Source organism: Erigeron canadensis, chromosome 3 (assembly GCF_010389155.1).
Source record: "Erigeron canadensis isolate Cc75 chromosome 3, C_canadensis_v1, whole genome shotgun sequence".
NCBI lineage: Eukaryota > Viridiplantae > Streptophyta > Magnoliopsida > Asterales > Asteraceae > Erigeron > Erigeron canadensis.
In genome coordinates, this window is record NC_057763.1 from 36,958,222 (window position 1) to 36,984,944 (window position 26,723).

A 26,723-nucleotide genomic window follows, 5' to 3' on the forward strand; every position below is an offset into this window, starting at 1 on the left:
AAATATATATAAAGCATACATATAGGGGTTGAGTATTGTATAACAAGTATTAAAGTTAAACAAATAGGTTAAGATCTTGACTCTTATATCATGGTTGAATTGATGCACGAAAATTCACGAAACAATTGATGCACAATTATTTTCATGATGCACGGATTGCACGGTGATTTTTAGTGAAGAGAAACTATTGTTTTATTTGTTTTATATTTCTTAAATTTTTTAATTGGTTATCTCAAGTTCTCAACATATAAGATATTGTACTTCCTAATACTAACGAGCATAGTACCCGCGTGTTGCGGCGGTTAGAAGGCGATGACAATATAAAAGGGAGGCGGTGATGGGGATCGAGGGAGGCGGTGGAGAAAGAGCGCGACGTGGAGGGTAATAGAAGGTTGATGAGAGTGTGTAGTAATTAAAAAGAATGAGGGAAAGTTTATATATAAGGGTTTTATGTTTAAGTAGGGGTGTAAGGGTATTATGGGAATGCTGAAAAATATGCTTAATTTCATAAAATAAATGTTCAATATGTTTTATAAGGGAGTATAGATAAGCAAATTTAATAATTCATCATCCAATTTCATACAAAATTCCAGTGAAGATGAATTGGCCACGTAAAATATGCAGAATCCATTATATTACCAACTCAATCTTCCCACATTTTCCTTTCAAAATCAATCCAAATCGAAATAAATATATATAAAAAATAGGGAATATCACAATTTTAATTCTAATATTATCACAACTATTTTAAAGTTTAGTCACATTTAACACTTTTTAACTTATAAAAGGATTATTTATACATTAATAAAATGGCTAATCGTTTTCCAACTAGTAGTATTTTACACCGCAGCCTACCAATTTTAGCAGGTGTTCATACCAATGTTTCAATTTCTTGTTTCAATAAAAAGAATCTGATCAATAGCTACAGAATAGTGCCACGTAGGCTGGTGTTGGGAATTGGGGTTTCATTTTTGGGCCAATTCATGAGCATGGCTGGTAATTCCAACACGAATTCTATTATTGCTTCAGCCAGAACAAAGTCTTCTGTTGACAAGGTTTGTTTTTTACCTTTTACTTTTTTTAAAGTTTGAAACTTTATGTTATATTCTTATTGGGTTTTAAGTTATTTGAAGATTTATGCCATGAAATTTTGTTTTAAGGTTTGTTGTCATTGCTATAAAAATCTTGTTTTTGTCGACTGTCGTTGCCTTCTTTTGGTAGTATGGTATTGGTATATAGGGATAGGAGATATATGTTGCTGTATAAAGTGTTTGGAAATGTATTAATTTTTGCCAGAAAGTCTATTTTACGCGTCCTTTGAGCAATTGTGCATAACTAACTTTCGCTATTGTGTGTATTTAAGTGATGATGTGGAAACTTGTATGAATGTGAATTGGCAACTTATATAGATGTCACACTAACAGAAGTGTGATCGGCTACATACGATAACAATATGTAATAATTGTTTACATAATTGAAGCGTTATAAGCTAGATACATACAATAGATTTTGGAGTAAAATTGTTTACAGTATCAAACACTTAACCGGTTAACCCTATTGTGTGATGGACTTATTATAAGAAAAGTTATTTCCATCTACACCATGAAATTCTGCTAGACGTTGATAACCAGTAGATGCCAAGAGACCCACACACTCCGTCCTAAGGACAATATGTGTAAGACAGTGTTCAGGCTGATACATCAACTACTTGTTAAGGAGGGTGCCCGCCCATATTGGGAAACATGACTATAGTCACAACATCCTTTCTTTTTGAACCAACTAACCTACACGATTGGAGGTTGGCAGCAAAGTTGATCTAAACCATGAATATAACATCCACATTTATATATTAGTACATTTATATTTGTAATGACCTAACTAGCCATCCATAGGGGTGAGCCAGTGGCTGAGGGATGAATGCCTGAGATTCTCCAAAGTAGGTCTCGTGTTTGATTTCTGTTAGCTTCAACTATTTAAGTAGCCAAGTTTTTTGAAGTAAAAATAAATAAATATGTCTCTATCTTTAAATATCGCACTTCCAAACACTGATTTAGAAATGAAGTATTACAGTAAAACTGTCTGTACCCATAATGAAGTTCAGTTTGTTTTTTGCCTCTTTTAGTTATGTGATATTGTAATTCATGAACCTCTTCCTACTGAAAAGATAGATAGAGCTATTCAAGGAAAATTAGCATGCGATTATTTGTAAGTTAGCTAAATTACTAGCACATTGGAACAGAAAAAGTAAGTTATATGCATGATAATTGTATATAACTTCTTTCTGTGTTTGTAATTACAGATATTGGAGAATGTGGAATGGCCTGAACAATTTCCTTTCAAGGATGAAAACTTCCAGCGCTTTGATGAGTACAGTCTTAAAAACTATAATTTTATTTGCATTTTGTGAATGTTGCCGAGCTCATAGAAACCAAAAAGAGACTCAAATTTCTTGGAACTCTAAAGAACTTAATCATGTAGTAAAACTTTCAGCAGTCACTTTACAGGATTTCAGCACTAGCCGGCTGAATCTTGTGTATAGTAGTGATCCGTATTGTATAGACGTGGCAAATAGGCATTTTGAGTAATGGGTAAAAACGGACACTTTTTGAACAGGGGCAAGGTTTTATCAACACTTTTTTTTTAATCCTTTTTTGAATTTTACAAGAAATTTAATGAACTGGGCTTGTCGTGTTTTTGCAGATCATCTGATTTAGTGTTTTATGAATCTCCACGTTTTGTAACCCACATTGATGATCCTGCCATAGCTGCTCTGACCAACTATTACAAAGAAGTTTTCCCTCCTAGTAACACTCCAGGTGTAGCTCTTCTCGATATGTGTAGCAGCTGGGTAAGTCACTTTCCTGCAGGCTATAAGCAAGAACGTATAGCGGGTATGGGTCTTAACGAAGAAGAGCTTAAGGCAAATAAAGTAAGATTAAAAAATAATATGTGACGCATTTTTGAGTTCTTTTTTCTTATCATTGCTGCATTAATATGGTGAAAATATGATCTGTGATTGTAGGTCCTCACTGAGTATGTCGTGCAAGACCTAAACACAAATCCCAAGCTTCCATTTGAGGATAATTCCTTTGATGTTATCACGAATGTGGTGCGTATTGAGACTACTTAATTTACATCACTTTGGAGTCGGGATTTGATAATATGGTATTGCATTGTAGGTTAGTGTTGACTATTTGACAAAACCGATTGAAGTATTCAAGGAGATGCATCGTATCCTTAAGCCTGGTGGCAAGGCTATAATGAGGTGATTATTCTGTTCTACCATTAATTTATGACATGAAAGTCTAGGATTTGAGTCATGACAGTAGATTTCCGGCGCGTTTGGGTTTGCGTTTTAAATCTAGTAATTTGTATTATCAACTTTTATTAAAAGCTACAACAAGGGTCATAGAAGTATGCATTTATCTTTCAAGGCTTTTATTAATTTGAGGCTTTTATTTCCGTTTCACAAAGCATTTCCTCTTTTTTAGCGAAAGTGTTTGGTTGTTTTATCTCTTAAAATTTTATTTTATAAAGAATATATAAAACAACAAACATTTTATACTACTTCAAATATAAGAAGTACATCTTGTCACTATTCTCTACATCTCGTTTATATGTAGCCGATTTTAGAACTCGTATTTAATATCATATGATCACTTCCAAAATGCACATCCAAATGCAAAGTGTTATGTATGAAGGCTATATGTTGAGTGACTTCGGCTATGATTCTGTCACATGCAGCTTCTCGAATCGCTGTTTCTTTACAAAGGCAATATCAATATGGACACAAACTGGCGATGCTGACCATATAATGATAGTCGGAGCATATTTTCATTATGCTGGAGGATTTGAACCACCCCAGGTGAGCGCCATGTATGATAGATGTCATGTATGCACTATGCAGGAAAACACACTTTTTTGACTTTGAAAGGTCAAATAACTGCATTTTCACTTTAGAATATGAAATTCACTATAATCATTCTTTCAGGCTGTGGATATATCTCCAAATCCTGGCAGATCTGACCCAATGTACATTGTCCACTCAAAAAAACTAGCAACAGCATGAAAACGACACTTCTAATTGACAGGTTTATGCAATGATAGGATCATTATGGCACATACGAGGTTAGAGAACCATTATGTATTTTGTAATCGTATTAATGTATTTGTTAGAATATGATGCTTATATAAAAAATCATCATGTTGATAGTCTATGTGCATATGTTTTGTGTTTAACACTTGCTGGTAAGTACATTTATGATTTTTCATGGATAGAAAGAGAATAATCCAAAAATCAAAAGTAATAAAGCATATTCTTGTATTGTATTGTATGGTCAAGTAAATTGCACAAAAATAAATTCCTCAAGAAAGAACAAAAGGAATATATGCACTTCACCAGCTTCAAGAAAGATGACCTTTTACTATGTATAACTTTCATTGCATGATGTGCCAGTCCTTACAGCTATGACACTCGAGTATTGTGGAAAACAGCATCACCTTGAAAAACATGGTCTAAATATCATAGTTGAACTGTGTAAGTTATTGATCCTAACATAGCAGCAGTAGTGCAGTCTACTTTTTGGACCCTGCTTGTGAATTCTTGAAAGCATTAAACGCTATGAGATAGAGGCAAATGAGAACAATCACAGCTATAATCAATATCACGTTTGCCTCTTTCCATTCTTTCCGTAGGTTCCCTAACACACCTGCTTTACACGAGTCACAGTTGTAGCACAGTTGGTTAGGATCATTGTTCCATAACATGCAGTCCACGTCCCCCATTGGATTTGTTGGGTTGATCCATGTGATTGGGTTCACATATTGATACCCGCACACTGTTGGAGGCTTGCAGCATCCAGACTGTAGAAAAAATCAGTATTAGGATCATTTTGACCTGTTTAATTATGAACGATTCGATTTTCATTATGAATTATCCGTGACATCTCAAGTGGGCAACATCAAAAAGCTTTAGCTAAAATAAAAAGAAGACAAATGGGCAGCAAATAACTCGAGTATTACCTGAAGAGAGGAGATACGAGAAGCAAAGAACTCGGGTGCAGTGTAAGAAGCCCAAACCATTTTCTTACAAACCGAAGATGACGCCAAACACGCCCTTATACTCCCCCAGTTTTCGGGATCAGTGATATGCTCCCTGAGCCACTCAGAGTACCCCATGTAACGGTACTCGTCGTATTCCCGACCTGGAACAGAGTATGCACCTGAAGGGTGAGTGACAATGAAGGCAAGTATGAGAAGAATAATTCCAGTGACAATTAAGGCTGCGTTGCAGAAAAGATAGAAGGCCAGCAATCCCTGTTTATTCCAGTAAGCACCGATAAAGCCAGTGAGGGCAAGGAGGAGGAAAAGGACACCAACGAAGACAATGGGCCAAGGAAGTGAGCGGATGCAATGGTTGTCAGGTTTGGAAGCGAGCCAGATGCCGGTGAAGATGATAGGGATTGAACATATAAGTGCTATGAAGTTTATTGTAGCTATTATGTTGTTGCTCACTGCCATTACAAACTTTCACACAGTTGAAAGTGAATTTTCACACAGTTGGAGAAGTTGACACAAGATGTGGAAGGTTATTGATATGGGGAACATATTCTCTACCCACCTATAATAAATGTTTCTTTACAAGAGATGATTGGCAATTTACTTTAAAGATTCTTGAAGGATTAGGCAGAAAAATGCCGATTTGATTGTTTAAATTTTAAATTGATTCTTTTTTAGTGGCTTTATATATGCAATTATTATAGAAGATATGGTTGGAAGATGTTTTTTTTTTTTTTCTACTTTTTTGTCAGTGGTGGAGTCAAGTTTGTTTGTTGCCTTTGAATCAAATTAGCTGCACACCAGCTATAATTCCCAAATCAAAATACTTTCCCTGTCATGGTTTTCTCCAGTCAAGTTACCTGAAGAGGGTGAGTCTATGACTCGGATGTACACATTCTAATCAAGGTATTGTTTCCAAACCTTTTTCCTCACCACTCCAAGATGTTTACTTGAGAATATTTGAACTTCCTCTTTTGAGGATATCTGTATGCCTGTCCACTAGACCACCTTGGTCGTGGTTTCCAGAATCATAATATTCTAGTAGAAATAATGCACAAAAGACACTTTACTTCGATAATGGCCCATACAAAGTCATTGTGAAGGTAGTTGGTTCATACAGTTATAAATGCTAAAGATGGTGGTTCACAGAATTTTAAATGGCCGAGGGAGTGAGAAGCAAAACACATTTTTTGCGTAAAGGCAACAACGTCATGTTTGTCAACGGATTGTGGGCCATGTTAAATAATATCATAAGTTCAGAACTCTTGAAGTGTTTGAAAAAAGTTGACTTTGGTTGAGCATGCCATATATTGTTGCATGCTTTCATCTTGATGTGCTTTTGAGTTTTGCCAAGTGGATCTCAAACCATAGAAGGTAATGGGGATAATTATTGCAGTAGAAGTTCCAAGTAAAATGAAATATATCGAAAATTTTTCTGGCCCCATCAATCTGGGAAATGACAAACATCAGAGGTATTCCATTTTCTGAGTTAACGTCAAAAATTGCTCATCGTGGTCTAAGATTATCAATAAACTCCAGCAAAGTTTAGCTGTTTTGAAATGGAAGACGTTTTTATTTTGTACAAGATTGGTGCTATTAAGCACCATTTTAAACAGCCACTAAATTCATTTCATGCCATATGGCTAATATTTGTTACATAACAAGCTCTTGATCATTGTGCAGGTACGTATGCAACTGAAGTATCATGTTTCATGTTGGGAAATCTGGAAGATGCTAGAGCTACGTCCAATGTTTGACAGTTGACACGGATCAGATGGCAAGGAATGTGTCCATGTGAATGTCCAATTGACATCTACTTTCCCGTAGTCTAAAATCAAGTCACTAGGTGTTAGTTAGCAACGTATGCTTGAAACCCATTAACCTTTGTTATCGATTATTGCAAATTGTATCGTATCAATGTGAGTTAAGTCAAGGGTGTTACTGTGTTAGCAATGCATACTAACTCATTAACCAACCTTTGCCCCTTTGGTCTATTGCATCATACTTATGTTTAATATTTTATTACAGACCTACTTTAAAATCCCAAAGTGAATCTAAATAAAGATTTCTTAACAATACCAAAATCAAATTAACCCAAACTTCAAAATCTGATTGGAATAATCGATCCCTAAACAAACCTTTATCCCAAAACATACCCAGTTTAGCTAGGCCAGTAAATTACAATTATACTCCCCTACAACTCCCCTCTCCCCCATCAGCTGGAAAACAAAGAATTGTACATAATGAAATGCTTGTAGCTCAAATATTCTATCTATGCTTTGTAATACATTTGATCAGAATGAGACAAGAAAATGGAATTCTGAAGATTCCACTGAGCTTGGTCATTTTCTTTCACGCTACATCTTCATCAGAGTCCGGATCTTCCACTTCGCTGGCACCGCCTAAATCATCTTCATTGATCAAGCGTGTCTTTTTGCCAGATTTTGAGCTTGAATGATCCACAAGATTGTACCTTTGAAACTTGACTCGATCTTTCTTTTTGTCAACACGTGTTTCTTTTCTCTTTTTCCCACCTTCATCAGATTGCATAGCGCGAGCAGCAGTTACAAAAGCGTCGTTCATGGAATCATCAATTTTGTCATCTTCATCATCATCATCACCTTTATTATCAATGAAAAATAGCAGGTCATTGGCCGTGTTACCTCCATCTACCTTGGATGAAGGTTGGTCAAGGTCCATCCTTGAACTGTAATTGACTAATCTGTCACGGTGTTTTGACATGAAACCATCAGAGAATGTTAAACCTTGATTCTCGAGTTCAAGCATCCACTCTGAAAGCAGGCCAATTAAAGAAACATAGTCAGCAAAAAAAAAAGGCCAACCTTGTAAATGCAGTGCTTAAATATAACTACGATAGCAGCACTTCAGGTTAAAGAAGAAACTAGTATTGAAGTTTTCCGACGAAAAACAAAAATAAAAAAGACATTTGGAACCATACTCTTTAGACTTTCTTTGCAAGATAAAACCACTGTTGTAGTGAAGCTCATAGGAAGTACTTTCTCTTTGATAAACGATGTGTAATCTCATTGCAACGAGATAATTGTACTCAATTTTTTCCATATCAAAAACTTCATACGATTATATTTTAAATCAGCATAACCGTGAAATAAGTGTAATTAAATGAGCTTTTCATTGAAGCCATAATAATGAAGGGAAAATATGAGTAAACTTGAACTGATGTCAATTTTATTATTATTTTTTTGGAATTCAATGCAATGCTCTCCTTGTCAAAAACTGTTGATTCTTGCAAGAAACTGCACTCCTTGTTTCCAAAAGAATGCAACGGTTTCAATTCTCGGATATCAAAACAAAAGCGAGCTTTTCTGATTTTAGTAACTTTTTTGCGCATCAATAATGGTTACTTTGTAACAATCAACAGAAAATAGTATAAGAAGATATACTTTTTTGCGCATCAAATGGTAACATCACTTACTTAGGAATGCCACAGGTGATGATCCTTGAAGTTGTCTAGCACTTCCTTGGGTCCCAAGCTCACTTGTAACCAATTTAGTGATAAGTGTAGGTAAATGAGAACCTGAGAATGCATTTGAGTATGAAATGGCCTTTGTATAATCTTTGTTTTTCCTAAAACCAGATACACACGATACACTAATAAGACATCTGATATTACAATTGGATTGTATTTCAAAGAGACGGAAATAAAATTCAGGTACCTAAATAACTCAACAGCTTCATGAGTCACCAGAAGTCTTGCCAGAACGTTATTTTTTATGTGGTTAACTGAGAGATGACCCATTTTTTCCAGGTGGAGGAATGAATAATCAGGTAATATTACGACATCGTATAATATTTTTCTCAAAAATGACTCGTCATCGGGATTCTGTACACAAAATTACAAACTATAAATCAAAACTGAGAACTGTAGAGGCATAGACCTATAATTCTATAAACCATCATTAAGTATTCGCATATAAAGCTTAACATTATGACAACCGACTAACCAACAGGAATATCACTGGCAAAGTCGGTTCCAACAGCATCTTTACAAGTATATCTGAAACCACAAAGCACTAAATGAGACGACCAATTGACATACACAAATAACATTTATATGATCAAAAACCTTTAAAGCACAAATGAAGTAAGCTATATATAATAGTCTGAAAGGCTAAATGCATATGTGAAGCAACCTTATACTATGACGTTGAATGTTCTATAACTAGCAAGAAAACAGAATAATAGTCAAATGTATGAGAAAGTCTATGGCGTACGTACATACCGAATAAGTAAAAATTACGAAACCCGGTTAGGGAACAAACAGCCCAAGTCCTCAACTCATTCTGCAGCTCATGTTTCGAAATACCTTCATTAAACTTCAAACACAACTTCAACAAACATGTTTCCACAATGACAGCACCAGCCAGCAACCCAACACCACCACCTCCGCCACTTTCCGCACTAACCCAATTTACAATCTCATCACTCAATAATGGAAAAAACTGTTTCAGCCCGTTTTCCGTCTCTTCGCCACGAACCCAAACCAATACCAAATCGTTTAACGACGTAATCAACCCGGAATCCTCATCGTCCTTTTTTGCTCCCTCACAACACACAGCAAAATACCCCAAAATCACATCAACAAATGACTTAATATCTCTCCTAACTTTCTTGTCCTTCTTTGAATCAAAATCTTTATCCTTTAAACCAATAACTACATTACACAACTTAAATATAACAGGTGCAGTTAACGCAATACAACTACAGGAAGCTGAATAAGCTGATATTGACTGAAAAAGATCTTTCAGTGCTGATAACTGATCCAAGTTTTCATCTTTTTGGGATATTTCGGGTCGGAAAGATAAACCCGAGTATACCCAGATCGTTTCAAGAAGTGGGTCGGGTTTAGATTGGATAAATTCAAGAAATTTAGATGTGAAAAGGGATAAATTAGGATTAGGTTTCTGGAGTGAGTCTAAAAGGGACTGAATTGATTGCTTGATTGCTGATTTGTATTCATTGGTTGTGAAATAGTTTAGTTTGTGAGGATTGTTAGGGTTTTGGGGTTCAATTAGAGCCATGAGTTTGATTGGATTTGAAGAGAAGTTACACTGAAAAACCCTAATTTGAGGAGAAAAGGGGGCTAGGGTTTAAGGAAAAATGAGTTAACAATAGAACTTTTGTCATTATTGGCCCTCAAAGAATTATAGAATCACATATAGAATGGCTAAAGATTAAAGGTTAATTAGTTGTTAAGTGTTAAATGTATTAAGTAACTGAATCGTAAATAATGTATGTATTAAGTAAAAGGACGTAATTGATTTTCGTTTATTAGTTCAATAAATAAACATGAAATTTAACTGAATATATTAAAATTTTAATTATTAAATATATTTAGAGGGTGTTTGGGATTGCGTTATAAACTGATTATCTGATTATTATGTTTGTAAAACATAAATAATCTGAAAAAGTGTTTGTATGAAAAAGTGATTTTTGGCTATGAAAACGCAGTTTTGGAGAAGCATGTATCTACATGTTTTTTCCAAACGCAGTTTTGAAAACGCGTAATTTATTTTAAAAACGCATATTTTGTTTTGTAATCGCGATACCAAGCACATCCTAAGTAAAAAAAAAACAAGTCCAAATCTAAGATGATAGATATCAATATTTGATTTCACCCATTTACCAAACTATTAATAAATGAATTATTAATATTTAAAAAAAATTAAAATTTTAAGATTTTGGGTTTAAGTTTAGATAGAAACAAATTACTTTTCGAAATAGAGTCATAAGTATTTCTATTAAGGAAACCTAACCAATCATCAATAGATAGATTGATATATGGTGGAGACTGAGAGGTCTTAGGTTCAAATCCTGGTGTGAGTAAAATGCTTTCAGGTATGGAGACAGTGGTTTTCCCAGCATGAGTTTCTTCTGGAATTGGAGTTGGGTATATGAAGAGGCATGCCGCTGAGCCCATATTTGTCGGGGAAAAAAAAATACTTTGAGATATAATTAAGAGATGAGATTAAAAAATAAAATTATAAAAAACTAACGTGTTTGAACTTTTTGGTTTTGATTTATTGGAAATGATATCGACAACTCATATTTGAACCTTTTGAACTCTAAAAAAAAAAGACAATGATAAATGCTTTGCAACAACACCAAGGCCACAACTTTTTAAGTGGAAATTTTATCTATGATCTATCTATAATCCTTTATAAAATATATTGAACTCCCTATTTTAGGAAATTCAACAATCTTTTCAATATCCCTATATTGTCCATATTTCACATATTATCTCTAATTCTATATCTCTAGACACAATCAGACAAACACCCCACCAAGATCTAACACACAATCACTTCTTTTTCTCCTTCCTATTTACACACAGATTCCTTCCCTACTGTTTTGTATTATCATCACCGTTTAACCGCTACAATGCGCGGACACCAACCCTCGTTTTTTTATAACCATTTTTTTTTATTAAAATGAACTTCTAAGTGAAAAGGATATCAACAACTCATATTGGACTTGGGCTTGAGGCCCAATAATTAGACTATTTGCGCAGTCCATAAACAAATCACATAATTTTGGGTTCGAAAGACATTTTGATGTTGTAGAGAGTTTATAATTTGATCAAAATCAATTATACATCATATAAGTCAACCATATATACTTTTAAACTTTGTAATTTTTAGTCATAATTATAAATACTATTTATATTACTCATATAATTAATTTTATTCTACAATTAATACATTACATGACCAACAAAAAAATTATACTAAGATAACTATTAAAAAATCCCTGAAAATCCATGTCGTAAAATGTAAACCGTCTAAATGAGTACTCGTTTAATCCGCCACATAACAAGAACATCGATCATGCAAGTAAAAGATATATTTGCTTTCTAGTAATACTGATAAAATAAATATTTGTTTATAAAGCCACTTGTATATATAACGAAGAATCGTTGACTTATCATGACAACCTTCCACCCTATCAACAAGCTTGGCCTCATGATGATTTCTTTAATATGCTCATTAGATTGCTTAGCATTTAAACTTCTACGTACTTTCTCATATTGATAGTATATGCTTGAAATATAATACTGTACTTTCTTTATTCAAAGAGAAAATTTCATATATATCTCATTTTAAAGACATAATTATATAAATGACTTAGATGTAAGTTTTTAATGCATAAATATAATGCTTTTAAAGCATGCTTTAATTAGACATATATGTAATTATGTCTTTAAAATATGACATATATGAAAATCTCCCTTTATTCAAATACATTATTCATCTAACAATCATATATAATACAATTAAGTAGATAACTTCTTAAGCATATGACAGAGTTTTATTAACAACTCGATCCTAATCAAAACCTTAACATAACAAAAATAATACGAGTAATTAATAAAATAAAGGGGAAATGGTATGTGCTAGCTATTAGTAGTAAAGCGCATGCGCGGTTATTAATCTCATTTTACATATATAAAATTGTATTCTGATCGATATTAACAAATGACATACTACATGCAAAAATACAAAATGACATGGCATCTCTATCTGCAAATAAAAATAGTTATATGCATAATAAGCGCGCAAAATACGTGCATGTAGACCATGTTATTATTATGAACTACTAATAACATCACACCGTACAATCATCATATAATAAAAAGTTTATATCAACTTGAAGTGTTGAACTTTACATTCCCAATAATACTTGGTCAAAATGCTTTGGATTTAAATATATATGACTTAAAGTCCCAATGTCATATAGTAAAGGTAGACACCATATTTTCTAAGCTGGCTTACGAATGAGACTTTATAGTTTATAATAATAATAAACAAAAGAGCCAACAAACACAATTGGAAAATTATATCTAACGCTCTCAATGAGTTTTTTAATAGCTTGCTTCTTAAAATTGAACAAATGTGCAAGCCTTTGAACTATATCAATTTCTCTTCATATATTAGTTTGGTTGACTAATTGTATGATCATGAAAGGGTGGAAGTCATTAAATAATAATGATCTGGATAAACTGTTGCTAGCTCAACTAAAAGTCGTTCAATAAACAACTTTCCAGTTTGTAAAAAAATTCAAGTTACACTATGCTTCATTGTTGTAAAAATTTCCTCAATCCACCATAAAATTAACATTGTTTAATATTTAGTGGCTGTTCTACTTGATGCGAGGCTTTAAAACAAACAAGTTATATGCCCACGTAATGCGGCGGTGATGGTGGTAGTGGCACGGGTGGTGGTGACGGTGGCGACAGGTGGTGGCGCGTTGACGGGTGGTGGAGGCAACAATGGTGGTGAATATGAAAGTAGTTGATGTTAAAGGACGGGGCAACGTAGTTATTTTAAGGATTGAGAGATTTATGTTGTAAATTATTTCATTAAGAATATATTAAGTGGAGATGTTTAAATTAATGAATAAAAGAGAGAGGTATTTTAGGTAGTTCAAAACCTTAACTGAGATTTTTAGAGATGGGTTTCCCTTTTATAAGGTATTATAAATTATAGATATACATTAGTAAATAGTAACCAAGGATTACATTTTTTTTCAAGTTAACAGAGCACAGGGTTATATATCTCTTTTAACAACAATAACATTGTATGGCACTATATTGTGTTGAATGTTAAATGCTAACTGATAATTATTAACTCGTTGTTAATATATATTTGGTTATTTTATCTAGTTCTAAGTTTCTAACTAGTTACTATAATGGTATGAGGCGGGCTTTAATTTATTTGTAGATCTACACGGTTGTATTCAAAGATAATAAAACCTTCATTGACCAAATATTCGGTACACACAAAGGTGGATGTGGTATTCCTGATAGAAAGATTACAACTTACAAGTTTACACCTTCGTACATGGTGTTTTAAAAACCAGTTTGAATTATGTTTTGAAAAAATACTTGTTTTTTTTTTAGCAGTTTTTATGAGATTTAAGGTGTCAGTTTCCGGTGATGATGTGAGCATCAATATGTTTTTTTTTTGTCTTTAAGAAAAATGCTTTTATGAATTTATGTATACTATAACGTTAATTTTGTAGTTTGTGAACATTAAACTTATATTTTGTTACCTAGCTATCTGATATTGTTAGTGGATCGTAACTATATTTTTATTATTTTTGTTGAATTGAAACAAGTATAGTTACATTTTTATATAACGATTTTTTTTGATAAACTAAAGTACACTAACCGGTTGGTCCAACCCTCGAACAGACTTTCCAATTTAACTTGAAAACTGGTTTTAAAACATCGTTTGTAGACACTTACAAACTCCATTAACTACAAAATGAACAAGATACTAGAAAATAACACATAATAGGCCTCAACCTTTATATCTCTATACCCTTTAGCCCTTGTACTTTACATCCTTGCACAAGATTGGTCTTTAAGAAAGACCGATTATTAGGTTCAAAAGACCATTCTAAACCTTTTTGATCGAACTAGCTAGTTAAAAAATATATATATTTTTAGGATGAAACAGTAATAAAATTTGGAATGGTATTTGCAGTAGACTTCTTATATTTAAATAGGACAGCAAGTTATAATAATTCAATTAATGATGCAAATCCAAATTTTGTTTACAATTAATTAATATATATGTTTGACATATAGATGGCTGATTATTTTACTTAACAGCATAGCCATCGTAACTTTTACGAGTTGTTGTTGTTGCTGTTTGGGTCCAATAAATACCGAAAAGGCGTGATCCAGTATTTGTGAAGCAAATTGTGATGATAAGATACAAGTGGGAATTTAGTAGAAAAGTTTATACGTCGTTACACCTTTTCAGTTGGAGACGAACATGCAAAAAGGCGATTTTTGGAATGTACGTACTTCAAATTGACAAAATTTATACACAAGTGGGCATTCACAGAAAAAAGGAAGTGACGCTATAAATAATTATGAATCAGTGTGTACATAAACAATAGTGACGGAATAATTGGTATCCGCACGTCGATGGCGGAAATAACTTTTTAACAACAATAACTATATTATCATTCCGCCTGCAATGCAATGGTCGACATGATAGTGGAGTTGGAGAAGTCTCGTAATGATCATCATGTTACACCCGGTTTTTATTATCTATATCTATACTTCTATAATCTATACTATATTAATAAACAAACTACTTTTTTTTCTTTTCAACTTTCTACCTTTAAAATATTTAAAATACCTTTAATTTTCAACACATTCCTAACTCACACACTAAATATACCCAATATATCCCTAAAATAATTTACACCCATATTTATCCAAACTATCTATCTCCTTATTAATTAATTTAAATATTTTCACCTAATATCTCTATAATATTTTTAATAAATTTATTTATAAAAGATACATCCCTTAACCATAAAATAACTAAACTATCATTTACGTCAGTTACTTTTAGATTAATAACTACATCATTACCACCACCGCCACTAGCACCACCCGTTGCCGCCACCGCCGCCGCCATCACCACTAATCGCCACCGTCACCACCACCAATCGCCACCGCCAACATCGTTGTCGTCGCTACCACCCCCGCCGCCACCTGTTACCGCCACCACTACCGTCGCCATTACATCGCCACCGCCGCATCGTACGGGTACCCTTCTAGTATATATAAACAGGAAGTGGGACAACATTTTATACCCGTGTGTATTCAATAAATACATACTAATTATACGTTGTCAACAGTTAAAAATCCGATTATATAAATTGACTAAACACCCCTTTCATCACCCACCGTAACCAAATACTATCGGATTAAGATTCTATGGAGTTGTTTTAAACTTTATTAGTAAAGTTGGAAGCATCTTGACTATTGTATCGAAATAAGAGGTTAAGATTTAAAAATCAGTTTTGATTCTTAATTATAACCTAGCTTTGATTTTAATCCAAAAATTTAAAATGTCCAACTTTACATGTAAAGTTGATAACAACTTTAGAAGATCTCAATCCAATACTATCACTATCAACATATGTGCGAAATTAAAATTTGCAGTTTGACTATTTAAACAACTACTAATATGTTCAACAAGAGCAAAGTTAACACCATTTCTAGTTCTAACAAGTGTTTTAGACCAAAAGGACCGGGCGTTTAGTGAACAAGCATTATAACATTAATGGTTTTGATTTGAATGAGATTTGCATAACCTACGAACATAACATTTTAAAAGTAAGCATAAAACCAAGTGAATATATAAGTAATTAAGCATACATTTCTTCACATAAGTATTTTAAACACATGTTGTTTAATTTATTTTAAACACATATTGTTTAAAATAAAACTAAGTGATTACTTATATATTCACTAAGCTTCTTTACTCTTCTACTTCCTCTTCCCACATATCGTTTCTCCTACAGAATGTTTTAGATGAATTTTGGATGAACATATATATATATATATATGAACTAGTATGTATAAGCTTTTATCATATATTATTGTGTTTTAAGGGGATAATTTACACTAGTCGTTTTAATCTTGAACATTTAAATATACATCACTTAAAACACTAGACCCGTCGTCTAAATTTTATAGCTTTTCGAATAACTTGCCTCGGCCGTATCATATTAACAATCACATAACAACTTTTAAGTAATAAGTAAACCGATAATAATAATGATAACAACAAGCTATATATAATATAGTAAAATAATTACTATCTTGAAATTTCATGAAATTTGAAATGTTACATAATATCATGTTATCTGGGTAAGTCTACTGACCGGGGAGCTTAAATTGGGTATCCATACTACAAATGTGCATGTGCTTGTTAATGTGGATCCAATTACGACAACGTATGATAAACTTATCGACATTCACGGGTAATAAACACCTTAAAAAAACCAATCGCATTTTCTAAAACAAAAGACTAAGTGTCCCTTTACACTATTTTGAGTTAATTACACTTTTGGTCCCTGTCGTGGATCAAAAATTACGCTTTTCATCCCTACCTTGCATATATTACGCTTTTGGTCCAATAAAGTTTACTCCGTCAACTGTTTTGGTCCAAATCTGGAAACAGACGTTAAAGGCTCATCACGTGATCTGCACATGATGGACATTTACGTAATCAGCGAGTCATACCTACCTTTTATACCCGATTTTAAACCAAAAAATCATATAATTTCGTTAGCTCTCTCTCTCTCTCTCTCTTGTTTCTCTCACTAAAAAACTACAATTCATCTTGGTTTCATCTTGATTCCAGTATCAAAATGCCAATTTTTTCATGTGGTGAGGTTGTTGTGATTCGCACATCTTGGACTCCACGAAACCCAGGTAGGAGGTTTTATAGTTGCCCTAAAAGACGATCTTTTTGCACCCAATTTATTGGATGGCATGATCCTATTATGTGTGAACGTTCGATGAACATCATTCCTGGGTTATTAAGGTCAAAAAACACACTTGAGGGTGAAGTTAAGATGAAGAATTAACAAATCAAGAAACTGAAGTTGTATCTTTTGGTTTCTTTTATTGTAATTTTTTTCTTACTTATTAAGTAAAATTAGGTTAGAGTTCCATTGTGGTAGTTGATGATGATGTAATTTTGGGTTTTATATGACAGTATTGTAAAACCAATTATTATGTATTTTGTTGAAATTGTCTAATTTTGACTTGTTTTAGGTATATATGTGTGAAATAAGCAGACAGACATTGGCACCTAAATTGACTTGTTGAAATTTACATTGACACTTAATTGACAATTAGAGGACACTTAAATTTACATTGACACTTAAATTACTTTAACACTTAAATTTACATAAATCATTGGTTCACAAGCAGAATACATTGGTTAAATTGACACTTAAATTTCAAAACCCTGGAATGTTTCACAAGCAGAATACATAAAGCATTGTGTCAATAGCAGAATACATAAAGCATTGTTTCACAAGCAGAAAACATCATTCAAATTACATCAGTTCTTAAATTACTTAAGACTTAAAAACACATAAACATAACAATTGTTTCAAAAGACATAAACTTTAACCCAAAAGCACCATCCATTACTTGTTGACAGATTTCTTGGCTGCAGGTTTCTTGTTCTTCTTTGGAACACCTCCTGGAAAGGCCTCAAGTAGTATGCCTTTTTTTGTACGCTTACTAGGTGATTGAGCCTGACTTGAATGAGCCTGACTTGATTGAGTCTGACTTGATTGAGGCTGCCTTGATGGTTGAGGTTGAGTTGAAGTTGATTGAGCCTGACTTGACTGAGTTGGTTGTGCCCTTGGTGCCTGACTTGGTGCTGCCTGGCTGGTGGTTGACTTGGTGCTGCCTGGCTTGGTGGTTGACTTAATTGAGGATTAGACTGACTTGGTTGAGTTGGTTGTGGTCTTTGGGTGGGTGGTGCACTTTGAGACTGAGATCCTGCTCCTTGACCCTTACAACCCCTTGAGTTATGGCCTAAATTACCACACAATCCACATGTCAATGTTTTCAGCTTCCTAGAATTATTTTCACCACTTCTAACCAGTTTTTCCTCATCAAATGCTCTCTTTCTTTTTTTCTTTGGCCTTCCAACAGGAGTGTGATGCTTTGGGGGTGTTATTCCAATTGGGTATGGAGACCTTTCCCACATGTTTACACCATTAATACCACCTATCCTATATGAGTACACCTGCCTCCATGTACTTAGCCAATAACAATCATTAACCCAAGTTTCAACCATGCCAACAACCACCCCATTTGTAGCCATATTCCAATTTGCAGCAATAGCATGTTTACATGGTATCCCTGTTAACTCCCATCTCCTACAAGTACAAGTCATTTCTTGAACATTCACTACACATTGGTCACCCCATGGACCACTGCATTGATAATTAACCCCTCCATCATAGATTACAGTGTACTTTGAGGCATCATTTTTACAAACTTCTAACAACCTAGTTGCTGTTGGTGTCAATGGTCCAAGGCATTTGTTAATTTGTTTTTGAACCAAAGCATTTCTTTTCATCATATACTCCCTAATGAAGTCTAAACAACCAATGATTGGACTTTCCCTACCCTTAACTAATCTGCTATTAAATACTTCACACAAGTTATTTAACAGAATATCTGATTTAGGTCTACCTGTTAAATACAAATGATATTTAGTATCATGACATGTGTCAATTAATCAAAGAAAGCAGTGAGTATACTTGTGAAGTGGGATCTTGACCAATGTCTTGGATGGATTTTTGAAAGCCATTCAAAGCACTGCTGGTTCATTCTCTTCAATTCTTTCATAGCTCTGGTGTATTTTGGCACAGTTGTACTTGTTGCAGCCTTCCATAAACAGTCTTTGTATGCTTTCCCACCCCAATTGGCCTTCATGTTCTCATGTATGTGTTTGACACAGTATCTATGCTCAGCACATGGGAACAATCTTGCAATTGCAGGTATAATACCCTGCATATACAATATTTATATATACAAATGATATTATATATAAGTGACATATTATATATACAAATGATATTATATATTAGTGACATATTATATAGACAAATGATATTATATATACAAATGATATTATATATAATCAAAGGGAGCAGTGAGTATACCTTTTGTCTATCAAAAATAAATGTAAAGTTGGATTGTGGAGACAAATCCAAATCTTCACCCAGTGCCATCAAAAACCAAGTCCATGAGAGTGTGGTCTCAGCTTCCACAATACCATATGCAATAGGAAAGATACCATTATTAGGATCTACTCCCACAGCAGTTAACACCCAACCAGGGAATGGACCCTTCATAAAAGATCCATCCACTCCAATGATATCCCTTCTACATGCCTTGAACCCATCTTTGCAAGCACCCAAGCATATATAAATCCTCCTAAATTGCCTTGTTTTTGAGTTTGGATCTGCAGGCCTTTCAACATCCAATCTAATAGTTGTGTTTGGGTTTCCCCTCTGTAACTCATGAAGATAATCTCTCAACATTGAGTATTCCTTGTGGTGGTTACCTTTCAGAATCTTTTCTGCATTCTTCTTAGCACGAAATGCCTTCATCCATGATATTCCTACTGAATATTTCTTTGACAACTGATCTTGTATGGCACCTGGGGGAATTTCTGGATTGGAAGATAATTGAGAATGAATTTGTTTTGCCAAAAATCCTGCTGTACAGTGAGGAACCTTTCTAGATTGGAAACATTTATGTGTGGGTGTAAATGTTTTCACCATCCAAGTTTTTTTTTTTTTTTTTTTTTTAATTTTGGCCACATGTATGGCCCAAGGACATGGAATAAAGTCTGGTTTGACTTTTTCTTTTGGGATAGGTGTTGACTCTCCCTTTTTTGACCCCTTGGTTTTTGGTGACCCACTGTTGTTTGACTCTCCCTTTTTTGACCCCTTGGTTTTTGGTGACCCACTGCTGTTTGACTCTCCCTTTTTTGACCCTTTGCTGTGGCCTGAACCTTTTCTGTTTGATGAACCCTTTCCATTTGGCCCAACAGTTTTACCTAGCCCACCATCTTTACTTGCCCCACCAGCTTCAAAAACACCAGAATTATCAAATATTGGTATGCTTCCCATACAAACAACTCTAAGCCTAATCTTGTCATTTTTTACAAACTTTATTTGTCTTTTTGTTGCAACTGAATGGTTTTTTATCAGTTCTTTAATCTCTTCCTTAGTTCCATAAATTTGCCCAACTTCAAAAGCTTGATTATCATCCATTCTGTTATTCTTTCTTAGCCTTTTTACACAATTTGCTCTAACAGTTTGTACATCATCACCAGACTCCTCCCCACTTGTAAATACATCATTATCTATCACACCTATATCATCATCTACCTGACCAGTTTCATTAGCACTCTCATTAAGTACTTGTTGTGCAGCAGAACTCCCACAACCCATGTACTCAACATGAGGATCAATGTTCATATGATAATCTCTTATGTCAACCTCAACTTCTTCTATCTCATTGTCATCATTAACTATATAATCACTATCTTGACTGTCATCATCACCACTACCCTCACTCTCTTCGTTACCACTACCTTCACTCTCATCATCACCACTACCCTCACTCTCATCATCACCACATTCATTAGCAATACCTTTGCCCTTATCATTTGGCTGTGGTGTCTGAAACTGCTCAATTGTATCATTTGTCACAATATGCACATCATCAAAAGTAATGTCATTCAAATCCACATTTTCATAACACATTTCATTCTCATTCTCAACTGGCTCATTTAGATCATTTTCAAGTGGCTCATTAGCCTCATTTTGCAGAGGATCATCAACTTGTTGCCAATCTAACATTAATCTAGATGAACTACCCCTCTTAACATTATTCTTAACAACCATATTTTCACACTCAAAATTATCACTTAATTCTTCAATCACTACTTTTCCCCTTTTAGGTGACAGATATTCAGTGCTCAGATTGGTGAAACCATGTTCAATGTAGAAGTCAACAACAAAGGGCCTCTTAAGAGCAATAAACTTGTGCAAACCATGAATATCATCATCCGATGCTACACGAATTAGACCAGTATCCAAGTCACCATTTAGGGTTAGATAGTGATAATACATGATTTGCCCTTTTTTATAACCTAATTTCAGCATTATTTCATCCAATTCCAATACTGAAAACAAGTCTATATCCACATTATCTACAAAATTAACCTTCCCATTAACATACCTCCGATCAGGCCACTCAGTAAAGGCTCCACCGTGATGTATCTTCATTGTGAACATACCAGGCATATTTCCTATTTATTAAAAAAATATATATATTAGCCTTATAAAATCTACACATGCATCTTAAATATACGAACTTTATTCTAAATATTTTTTGAAAATAAAAAATTAATAATAATAAAAACTCACCATATATGCTAGCATAATCGATATCTTCATTGTCTTTTTCACCTGCAACACGAATTCCATCTGCCATTTTTTTATACTAGAACATTGGATTATTGCTTCGATTTTTTTCTAGGTCTGTAAGTAATGGAGGGAAATAGAGCGACGTAGAGAGAGAGGAGGGTTAGAGAGAGAAAGGTGTTTGGTTTTTACAGGGATGAAAATGATTTTTTGGATTAAAATCGGGTATAAAAGGTAGGTATGACTGGCTGATTACGTAAATGCCCATCACGTGCAGATCACGTGATGAGCCTTTAACGTCCGTTTTAAGATTTGGACCAAAACAGTTGACGGAGCAAACTTTATTGGACCAAAAGCGTAATATATGCAAGGTAGGGATGAAAAGCGTAATTTTTGACCCACGACAGGGACCAAAAGTGTAATTAACTCCACTATTTTATAAAATTTGTTTATGGATCGTTAGATTATTAAACTTTTAAATACCTAAATTCTCTTAATACATACACTTATTGCTTATATCTTAACTAATAATCTAATATCTATTATATTAATCTACTACTTTATTTATTTAATTATCTCATTTAATATATTATAGCTTATATCGTTTATAGATTTATTATAAAAGTATTTGAAAGTGCGGTTTGGACCGATTAAATCACGATCTAACAACATCTAAGTGTGCGGAATCCACTTAGATTTGTCTTTGAAGTTTCTGTAAAGTTATGGACATATAAACACGAATTACATGAAGAATAAGAGATAAATACAAATGTAAAACTCGTGAATATCATTAATTATATGAATATTACACAAAATCAGTATACATCTGACTAGCACAGGGTATAGATCTCTACCCCGTGCAAGATGAATAGTTTCTGTCTAGACCTAAACCATTAACTCGAAATTGTAACCTAATTCTAGTATATATAGGCTGCTTCACGGGCTGGGCTTCTATCTTGTTCATGGGCTTCGACTTTCTTCACACGAACCAGATGCCTCGTGCTGACGTCATCATTACCTCATGATGACGTCATCACGACCTTGAAGACATCCTTTCTTCTTCATAATCAACCCATAGAATTGCATTGCGACGGACAACAATAGATGCTCATAAATTGCATCTACAGTATTAAACATTCTTACATACAACATATAAAGTTTTTCATAAATGAAATACATATAAAATGACTTTTTTCATTGAAATTACTTTTCTTTAAAAAAATAGTAATGTGATGAAGGAAGTTGTCTTCTCAACAATTAAACCAATTGCAAAAACTTTCATGTCAAATGTCACCGTTATAAAATATTTACTCTCGTTGCATTGTGCAAACATTATGCTAGGTTAACCTTTAAAAATAAGAAAAGAAAAAGAATCAGAAAATACTTATGTGGAGAAATGTAGATCACAAATGATGCAATAGATATATCTATATGTGTTTAAAATAAACAACATGTAGGTATGTAGGTATGTATGTACTCAGAAATCTTATACGCGGTTATATTTTGGTGTGATTTGGTTATTATCTTTTGGATTTGCATTTAAGTATAGAAACAGGCTGGATGTTCTTACGGATTTGGTGAGAGATATGGACATATGAAGATAAGAGGAAATTGGGTGGTTAAACTATGAAATCTTATGACATAACCAATATTTTAACTACCCATAAATATTCTCTATAGAAGTATACACTATCTTTGCCACAAGATTTCTTCAATAATTCAATCAAAAAAATATGATATGGTCTCTTTAAACCATCTATTTAATTGGTTATAGGGTGATCCATGCACTACTTACATGTTAGGCATTCAAACATTTTGGGTTATATACATGTTAGACTAATTGAGTGGCAAGAAGGGGAGGAGGGGACGACTTGTGCCATGTGTCATATGAGGTAAAAAGAGTTGTCTCTTAAAAAAGATGGAAATGAGTGAGTTTTTAAGTAGTAGGCGACTTGTGCCATGTGACACTTCCAATGATTGGTTTTATTTATTTTTTATTTTTTTAAAAACTTTTTTATTTATTAAAAGTAGCATATTTATTAAAAGTATTGTATTTATAATAAAAAACACAACAATTTTTTGAAACATAAAATCTATTACATATTAAAATTAAAAAATAACTTACAACTAAATAAAAGTTAAAAGCCATTTGTAAATACAAATAAATTGATAATATCATAAAATAATAGACTAAAAAATCACAAAAAGACAAACCCAATTCATCTTCTTCATAGTAACGACCGGGTGGAAATTTCTTCAAAACCACCCAAATTTTCTTCTTCAATCAACACACATACACCATACACACACACATATAAAATGATTAAAAACAAAAAAAAAAAACTCTGCCCAACATTACTCTTGCCTCGGTCAACATGAAAGTCAAAAGGGAGGAGGGCGAGCTGTGGAGGTAGGGCGAGAGGAAAGTCGGCTAAGGGGGTGGTGTGGGGGGAGACTTTGGGTGACTAGGGGCGAGGGTCGGGGGAAGTCACCCCCACTCCGTTCAGTCTTACCCTCTTCTTTTGAGCAAAAAATAAATAAATAAATAAATGAGAAAAAAGTTATAACCTCAAATTTTGAAGGTATGTTAGCCAAATTATCCTTCCTAATATTAGTTTTCTTTTACAAATTAATTTGGATACAACGACATTATTTTTTCATGTAAGCAATACATATCTATGGTTAAAACAATTAGTATAAATTACCTCTATTCATTCAATTGAATATTAGAACAAATCTTGCAATTTCACCGATGCCTACATGCCAAGCCTCTAAAAAGCATCGTTACCAACAACCCTAAGCCTAGTTGTTTCAAGTTTGGGAGATTTGGACTGTTTTTTTGTTGGTGATCTTAAGAAAAAGTACATGGGACATTATTGAAGGAATCCAACATTGTCCTTTGACTGCAAATTTAGGACAACATTATTAGCTGTTTACTATTGAATTTGTCTTCCTAATGTTTGATTTTTTCTCTACATAAATATACTTTTGGCTAATAGTTTGGGTAACAAATCGTTGTCTACTTTTCTTATGAAATCAGATGCTCTGTGTCCCCTTAAAGTTACTTTCATGAATTAAGAACTAAACAATTTGAATCGAACTACATTAAACAAATCACTTATTAATTAATTCAACAAGATGGCACAAAGTGGTAAATGCTAATTTGAATCATCTATTCAGTTCATCGTCTTATTCACTACTAAAAATTTTCTAGCAACCATCAATAGGTATTTTGGTACTTGAAGGACTTGAAATCTTAAAATCTAGAGAAACAAAGGTGTTTTCTCTGAAATTTAAGATAAGTATATAATGAGATAATATTGTTGAACTTAAATTTATCTTTAAAAAACAATATACCAAAAATATTTAGGATCTAAATATATAATGTACCGAATCCATATTAGTGTCATGTAGTGTAAATTACGAATTTGTTTCCACCAAATTCATTTAAGTTAATAAATTGGCTCGTGAGACATGAGAAACATTATCTCATTTAATAATGCCATTCAAAAAAAAAAAAAAATCTAATTTAACAGTGGAATGTAGATATTAGTGTCATATATATAGTTTCCTAGTTTATTTTAAAAATGTGAATTACTCGTTAATATCCTGAGTCTAGCATATATTATTTTAACTAGGTTCGTGCTGAATCTACTCCTAGAATATCTCTTCAATTTAAACCCTTTAATAAAAAAAATCGTATTATTTAAAATTATAGAAATGAAAACTCACACATACTCACCATGTTATAGTTTCCAAGTTATTATTACTTACCAAGCTATAACCACAAATTTAAATTATTTACTTGCACAGTTGGAATAGTTTTATGGTTTAATTTCCTGTTTTGCTTTCCCTTGAACTCTACGTGTACTTCCTAGCACCTTGCTAGTTTTTACATATTAATAAAAATCTTCTTAATGTTAAAAAAGAAAAAAAAAAAAGAAAGTATGCTTCAAATTAAAGCTTATTATAAAAACATTTGGACGTTGTGTACTTTCCATTCTACTTTATGAGTAAAAGAAGATTTAATTATTAATCATATATAGAAAATGATTGACATCCGAACATATCAATTATGTAATCCCTTAAACCAGCAGTGTCGCGCAATCAACCGAAAATATTTGTTATATACAAATTAATTGAATCACGTACAGTTTGTAATCTTTGTCTTTCTTAATCAACAACTTTTTGCTATATATTTTTAACAAATATTGTTTCTCCCAAGACATTTTATTCGTTCAAATATCTGGTTAATTAGCAAAATTCTTTTACTCGTATTTCCTCGGAATAAGTTGTCGTCAAAAATGATAAAATTACATGATTGTGGACTAAACTTTTACGTGCACAGATTTCAATAATAAAGAAAAGTGCACGATGAGATATGCATATATAAAAGGCTCCCAAAAAAAGACAATGGCCAAACAGTTGTCACATTAAGCATTAGAATTATATGTATGAATGTGTGATTCAACTTGTGAAATTATTGCTCAATTTTACAACAAGCTTTTTCGTTGCTACCATTTTCAAAACCAATTACTCACCATGCCCAATTTGACATGTTGCAAGTGGGTCCCATGATATTAGTTTATATGTTTGTATGTAATAGTTTCATTTTAAGGACTTCCTATATATAGGGACAACTTTGACAAAGTTTACATCAAAACACTTTCTCTCTTCACATTATTCCCTCTTCCCTTCTCCTCTTTTTCTCTCTTTTGTATAGATTTTTTAGACAACAAAAGTTGTTTACACAGTAGCTAGCTTGTAATCAATTTATAATTAAATCTTTATATATAATTTGAAGAAAGTATCATATTCTTAATTAGTACTCATCTATCATA

At 33.3% G+C, this 26,723-nt stretch overlaps 3 protein-coding genes and 1 long non-coding RNA gene across 5 annotated transcripts; 2 read left to right on the forward strand and 2 right to left on the reverse strand.

Annotated features, from left to right (window-relative positions):
- Window positions 1-686: 686 nt before the first annotated feature.
- Window positions 687-4,215, forward strand: LOC122590561. The gene is made up of 7 exons (XM_043762758.1): window positions 687-1,055; window positions 2,300-2,367; window positions 2,701-2,929; window positions 3,023-3,109; window positions 3,180-3,265; window positions 3,745-3,865; window positions 3,992-4,215. Exons 1-7 carry the CDS (start codon window positions 810-812, stop codon window positions 4,067-4,069), a joined length of 915 nt encoding a protein of 304 aa, XP_043618693.1. The 5' UTR covers window positions 687-809; the 3' UTR covers window positions 4,070-4,215.
- Window positions 4,216-4,403: 188 nt separating this feature from the next.
- Window positions 4,404-5,592, reverse strand: LOC122590562 (tetraspanin-2-like). The gene is made up of 2 exons (XM_043762759.1): window positions 5,023-5,592; window positions 4,404-4,863 (listed from the first exon to the last, which is right to left on the reverse strand). The coding sequence occupies exons 1-2, from the start codon at window positions 5,518-5,520 to the stop codon at window positions 4,576-4,578; spliced, it is 786 nt and encodes a 261-aa protein (XP_043618694.1). The 5' UTR covers window positions 5,521-5,592; the 3' UTR covers window positions 4,404-4,575.
- A 402-nt stretch (window positions 5,593-5,994) lies between these two features.
- LOC122590563 lies at window positions 5,995-6,991 on the forward strand. Of its 2 annotated transcripts, none has more exons than XR_006322534.1 (2): window positions 5,995-6,432; window positions 6,742-6,991. It is a non-coding gene; the product is annotated as an uncharacterized LOC122590563 (long non-coding RNA). The 2 variants fall into 2 exon arrangements; XR_006322533.1 differs by lacking the exon at window positions 5,995-6,432 and adding an exon at window positions 6,440-6,530.
- Window positions 6,992-7,123: 132 nt separating this feature from the next.
- LOC122590560 lies at window positions 7,124-10,170 on the reverse strand. Its single transcript, XM_043762757.1, has 5 exons — window positions 9,320-10,170; window positions 9,042-9,094; window positions 8,754-8,920; window positions 8,513-8,664; window positions 7,124-7,850 (listed from the first exon to the last, which is right to left on the reverse strand). Exons 1-5 carry the CDS (start codon window positions 10,116-10,118, stop codon window positions 7,411-7,413), a joined length of 1,611 nt encoding a protein of 536 aa, XP_043618692.1. The 5' UTR covers window positions 10,119-10,170; the 3' UTR covers window positions 7,124-7,410.
- Window positions 10,171-26,723: the final 16,553 nt, after the last annotated feature.